The sequence below is a fragment of the Notothenia rossii genome (assembly GCF_949606895.1).
Source record: "Notothenia rossii genome assembly, chromosome: 2".
NCBI lineage: Eukaryota > Metazoa > Chordata > Actinopteri > Perciformes > Nototheniidae > Notothenia > Notothenia rossii.
Window position 1 is genome coordinate 3,050,969 of NC_136904.1, and position 6,744 is coordinate 3,057,712.

At 38.9% G+C, this 6,744-nt stretch overlaps 1 protein-coding gene across 1 annotated transcript in view; it reads left to right on the plus strand.

Annotated features, from left to right (window-relative positions):
* The first annotated feature begins 549 nt into the window (after window positions 1-549).
* Window positions 550-6,744, plus strand: part of LOC307027950 (nuclear receptor ROR-alpha A-like) — a 20,220-nt gene continuing 14,025 nt past the window's right edge. The window contains exon 1 of the mRNA XM_079662644.1: window positions 550-611. Coding sequence (XP_079518770.1) covers window positions 584-611 — 28 coding nt within the window. The 5' untranslated portion in view covers window positions 550-583. The remainder of the gene's footprint in view (window positions 612-6,744) is intronic.

Here is a 6,744-nt window from a genome sequence, read left to right on the forward strand (position 1 = left end):
GAGTGACAGTGACTGCTGTTGGTGTTTTGGGAAAACTGCTCCTTTGCTGCTTTGAAATCCAACAAAACTGGATCTGTATCGGCTCAACGTACGGCTTCATTATCTGGATGTGAAAAATACCTGTAAAATGTGTAGAATAGACTCAAAAAATAAGATTTAATATGTCAGAGAATTATGTAAAAGAAAAGTAAAAGGTTCTCAGTCATTGCATGTGCAAGAGATAGTTATATTTAAATGCAAAAACACCTCTAATGCATCCAAAGGAATACACCAATAATATATAAATAATGTTGGAAAAAATAAGCTAAATATTTCCCCAAAAATGGAAAAAGTGTCTTAAATTATTTAAAAAAGAATTAAAATAAAGAAAGCGTCAGATATGTCTGTCTCTCTTCTGATTGGCAGACAGCCCTGCCAGTCATAATGTGGCATGTCCTAGAATGAGGGGCGGGGTTTAGTGATGATGCCACAGTCACATGGATCCTCATGTGGTGCAGAGAGCAGCCGAGGATAACAGAGCACACACACACACACACACACACACACACACACATACATACACTGCTCAGTCTGGATTATAAACATGTATTTTGTGATTTCTGCCATGAAAGGTAAGAATTTAAAAATATATTTTAATGTGTGTGTTTCAGTACACACTCATGTACTTGTGTTTATATATTTATTATTTCATTTTCTCCATTTAAGTTGTGTCATAGATATTTTTTTGTCATAGCAGATGCTCCACTCGGTCTACTTTCAGTGTGATTTTGACATGTTTTTATATGTTTACAGTGTGTGTGTGTGTGTGTGTGTGTGTGTGTGTGTGTGTGTGTGTGTGTGTGTGTGTGTGGTGTGTGTGTGTGTGTGTGTGTGTGTGTGTTTGATTGATTGAAAAGTGTATTAACAGCTTGTATATTGGGTACAGTACAGTACAGCTCAAAACATACAATTGTTAAGGGGATGCAGACCAGAGAAAGACTTTCGTCTTGTTTACATCAGGGTCCCCCATTTCCAATTCATCATATCATTTAAGACATACAAGACATATTTGACATACAGATGGCTTATTTACATACAGATGGCTTATTTACAAATTTCATTTTAGATTTCGTTCTAATACATCCTAAACGGACATTTAAGACATACCAAGTCTACAGATATCCAGTTAGTAACAGAGTCTAAAATGTGAGTATATACATAGATGGGGGGGGGGGGAGCTGTCCATTGTACGACAGGTTGAGATTTGTACCATTACCGGAGCCAGTTTTGCAATGCTCTCCCCCGAAGGTGCTCTTTAAGAGAGGTTTTGAAGGTAAGTATAGTTTTACTTTCCTTTACAGTAGTGGGAAGAGCGTTCCACCTTGATGTGGCATAATTGCGAAACGTGTATTCCCCTTTTTTTGTGCCAAATCTGGGTTTTACATGATTTGTGGAGCTCCCTCTGGTGTTATGATCATGATATTCCTTGACCTTTGGGAAGAATGTTGACATGTACATGGGTACCATAGAGGTGTAGTGTATCTTGTAGACCAGGCCCATTGCAAGTAGCTGTACTCTGTCGTCTACTCTAAGCCATCCTAGGTTGTCAAAGTGGGCAGAGGTGAGGTGGGTTCTAGATGAAAGGTCAAGCAGTAGTCTGACCAGTTTATTTTGTGATGTTTGAAGTTTTATTTTTAGCGCCTTGGAGGTGCTATGGTACCATGACGTGCAAGCATAGTCATAGTACCCTTGAATGAGTGCTCCTGCCAGAGTTTTCAGGGTGTTTTTGTTTACCGGAGAGGAGATCCAGTATAGGAATCTAGTTAGATCCTAGGTATGTAATTTCCTTCTTACTTGAGACAATAATGTCGCCCACTGCAACTGAGAAGTCGTCGGATTTGCTGAGATTATGTTTCGAACCGAAGAGAATGGACTCTGTTTTACCCAGGTGTAATGATCATTTATTATCGGCGAGCCAGGTGCAGATTCTGCCGAGCTCGGAGCTGAGGGTTTTTTCAACCTGCAATCTGCTCCTGTCAGAAGCCAGCAGGGCTGAGTCGTCCGCGAACAGGAACAAGTTGCAGTCACATGCTGATGACATGTCATTTGCATAAATTAGGAACAGTAACGGACCTAATATGCTTCCTTGTGGAACACCACAGCTCACTGGGAGGGGGGGGGACAGAGTACCGTTTACCTCCACCAAATGTTCTCTCCCCTCCAGGTAGGATTGCATCCAGCTCACCGATAGTTTATCAAAACCGTTTGCTTTTAGCTTGTCAATCAGAATGGGGTGATTGACAGTGTCGAAAGCCTTTTGCAGGTCCAGCATCACCATGCCGCAGTATCTGCCCTCGTCCACCTCTTGTTTGATGTGGTCGTTTAAATAAAGAAGGCATGTGTCAGTGGAGTGGGATGTTCTAAAGCCAGATTGAAATTCATAGATTAGTTTCTTGTCCGCGAGGTACTTTTCGACCTGTTCGTATACTATTTTTTCCATGACTTTCGAGATGGAGGTAAGTATAGAAACAGGGCGGTAGTTGCCTGGGTCCAATTTGCTGCCCTTTTTGTGCAGGGGGGTTACTCTTGCAATTTTGAAGTCTTTGGGTACGTGTCCCTGTTTTATGGAGAGGTTAATTATGTGAGCTATGACTGGTGAGATGGCGGTTGCTGTGTCTCTGAGGAATTTGGAGGGGATATTGTCGTGGGCAGTGGCCTCGTTAGGTTGGAGGGCGCTCAGTTTAATGAGTACCTCTGCTGATGTTACCCTTGCTAGACTGAAATCATCTTTGCGTACCCCTAGGTTTTTGTAGTAGGTCATCATGTGATCTACTCCAAAAAGCCCTGAGTGGGAGGGTAATTTATTTACAAGAGTTGTGGCTATGTTTGTGAAAAAAATGTTCAAGTACTTGGCCACGTCCAGTTTGTCTGTGATGAGCCTGTTATCTGTCTTTATGTTTAAGTTCGAAAATCTCGTTTTGAGTTTTTTACTGCAGCCAAGCTGGTTATTGAGTACTTTCCAAAGTTCACGGGGTTTATTTTTTTTTCCTCAGTTTTGACATTGATGAAATTCTTTTTGGCAGTTTTGATCATGGAGCTTACGTCATTTCTTCGTCTGTTTCTTTAAATTTTTAGTTCAGTCACGTGAGCCAGGAGTTCACTGCTCGTGCTTTTGGAAATCATTGATTGACTTTTATGAAACTCAGAGCATTTTTTGTCTCTGGTTTTCATGGCGGTCAGTATGCCGGAGTGCATCCACGGCTCTGCGCGATTTTTTACCCTGGTTGTTCTTCGGGGGGCCAAATCATTGAGTATTGCAGAGAATTTATTTTTGAAACCAAGCCATGTTTCTTCAACTTGCGTACCACTGAGCTCATCTGACCAGTCCAGGCTCTCCAGTTCTAGGTTAAAGGCCTCGCTAGAGTAGTTTTTGTGGTCTCTAGATATGACTGTTTTGTGACAGCCGGCCTTTGTTTTAGCCGTTTGCGGGTACAGAATATCATATAATGATCACTTAAACCACATGCTGTAACCCCTTTACTGGAGATCTTGGACTTGTCAGAGGTCAGAATGAGATCAATGGTAGTCTGTGTCGTTTCACATACCCGGGTGGGTTGGGTGATTAGCTGGCTGAAGCCGTGCATATCACAAATCCTACCGAAGGACTTGAAGACGGACGTGTCTTTACGTTGCATATCCGTGTTCCAGTCTCCAATAATAATTGTCTCTACATTCCCCACCTCAGCCAAACACCCATCTAATGTATCATAAAAGTCACTCTGTTCCGGTGTGTGTGTGTGTGTGTGTGTGTGTGTGTGTGTGTGTGTGTGTGTGTGTGTGTGTGTGTGTGTGTGTGTGTGTGTGTGTGTGTGTGTGTGTGTGTGTGTGTGTGTGTGTGTGTGTGTGTGTGTGTGTGTGTTTGGTGGTGTTTTAGTTCCTGTGTTTAATAGGCAGCTGGAACAGGACAACTTAACTGATTGTGTAAACACTATTTCAGGATCTCCCTTAGAGGAGGAAGAGGAAGAGGAAGAGGAAGAAGATGATTTCAAATGTTTAAATGTGAGAGGTTGAGGAAACTGAATTTGCAGGTCAGGATCCTTGTTGAGTCCTCGCTGCTGGCTGTTGCTGCACCACACAAAACATGTGATGATATTTGTAAAAAAGGTCAAAAGAATGTGTAAGAAATCGCACACAAAAAGTGCAAAAAATGGTAAAAATAAGAAAGAAATAGGTCAGAGAAACATGTGAACACACGTGTTTTTAAAGTCAGAGAACTGTCTCAAAACCCTATGAAAATCTTTTCTGAAAACAAGTTTTAAAAAAGTCAGAAAAACTTTAAAATCTTGGAAGAAAATGTAAAATATGAATGTCTGGAGAAATCTGGCAGAAAAAAATATTCAAATAATGTCTGAAATATACGTAAAGTGCTTAAAAACATTCCCAAAGAGAAATGTGATTAATGTCTAAAGAAATATGTGTGAACGGTGCCATGATTTTGTAAAAAGTCCAAAAAAATATGTGATGAAAATCTGAAAAAAAAAAAATGTGTCATATTAAAATAAATAAATAATATACAGTAGTACATCATATTTAAAAAATTATCAAAAACTGGGTTCCAAATACGAGAAAGATATCATAATAATATGGGAGAAATGTCCCAAAAATGGCTGAAAAATTTCCTTTAAAAAGTCCAGGATAAGAAATTAAAAGTATTTTATAAATGTCAGAGAAAATGTCCGAAACAGTCAGAACATTTAAAGAAATATTTCTGACAAAAACAAGAAAATTATGCTAAAAGAAGAAGAAAAGCTTTAAAAACGTTGAAGAAAAAAACGGGAAAATATGTTAGAAAAAAATATATATTTATAAAAAATGTAAGCAGAGTATTTTCTGTCCCTCAGTTTGAAATTCACTGTGAGTTTCCTGCACTTGAGTGCCCTCTGCTGGTGAATCCGTGCGCTGATAAACCCTCTTTCTCCATACAGAGGTCCTTCTCTCGGTTTCCGCGTGTCAGATATCAGAGGCTCTTTTTCGCTATTGTTTGTTTTTAATTCATTTGATCCTGAGTTTGAGCAATTTCCCACTGTTTCTGACCCCAGTTAGTCAGGGGGTTTCAATTGATCAATATTACCTTTTTGAGGGCGGCAACTGTGTGTGTGTCAGTGTGTGAGTCAGTGTGTGCGTGTGTGTGTGTGTGTGTGTGTGTATGTGTGTGTATGTGTGAGGATGCGTTAATGCGTTGAGGCTTGCAGCTCATACATGTTCGCAGCTTTTGCAAATATGAGCTTGTTGACATGAATCTCTTTTCATTGGAGCTTCATTTGTTTGTTATTCTTGTTATGTATGTGTTGGTCTGTTTTGTGCTTGGATTTTCCTCGGTTCATTGAGATGGTTTACTTGTTTTGAGTTCATTATGAATAAATCAGTGGACTCTTTCGGCTCCTTCTGTCCACTGGTTTCCACAACATGAGAGATGTTTCTGAAATACCTCGATTTGAAAGATTCAGTCTGATTTAGTTTTTCCTAAACCAAAACAGTCTCTGGTTTATTACGCTGTTTGACCTCTCAGCTGGCTTCATAGTTGCTGCACCAACAAGATATATATATTTTAAAGTCCTATTAAAGAAAAAAAAATGAAGAAATATAAGGAAAATATGTCAAAAAATATTTTTAAAAGGTTAAAAATATTTAAAATATGCCGGAAAAAATAAATAAAAAAGACTGAAAATCTAAAAAGTCTCAAAGATGAAGTTAATCATAAACTGAATATGAATATTGCTCCCATCTTTAACACCTACCTTTAAAATGCACTTCCCTATTAAAGATAATATATACTGTATGTTGAGACTCTGAGGAACTGGGACCTTTTCAATATTTCATACATCCACTCTAGCTGTATTTGCAGGCTTAGCAGTGTGTGTGCTTGTGTGTGTGTGTGTGTGTGTGTGTGTGTGTGTGTGTGTGTGTGTGTGTGTGTGTGTGTGTCAGCCTGTTATGTCACAGGATTAGAGCAGCTGACAGATTATTTAACCGTCCTCTGTCCCGTCTGGAAACGGCTGAAAGCATCAGTCTGATTAGTTTTACTCTCTGACTAATTCTGTAGTCACGTTCACATCTTTACGCTGTACGTTTTAATCCTGATAACGAAGTAAACTGAGCTAATAGACAGAGGGACGTTGATGGATGATGATGATGATGATGACGATGATGATGATGATGATGATGATGAGGATGATGATGATGATGATGATGATGATGATGATGATGATGATGATGATGATGATGATGAGGGAAAGACTGGAGGGAATTTTTGAAAAACTTGTCAAATAATTTGCAGCAAAATTAGAGAAATGTCCAGAAAAAAAGTTGACACAATGTTAGAATAATAAATAAATGACAACTGCCTAAACAAAATGTGAAAAATGCAAGAATTTAGTTTATTTTAATGTTGATGAAAATGTCGGATTATTATGAGACACGTCCGAAAGAAATGTGAAAAATAACTTTAAGATATGTTTTTTTAAGTCAGGATAATAGAAAAAAATACAATGTTAAAGCCCTAAAATGGAAGAAAAGCATGATTAAAAATACAGATGTAGCCTATAATACAAGAAATAAACAAAAACTCCCCGAACTATTTGGGACAAAATGCAACAAAGTCCAGATCTATCCAAACCGTGAGTCCCTCCTCCTCGCTCCCTCTTTGATCGTCTTTCTGAGAAACTTGATTATATTCTAAACGCTGTACGTTTTATTCCTGACACA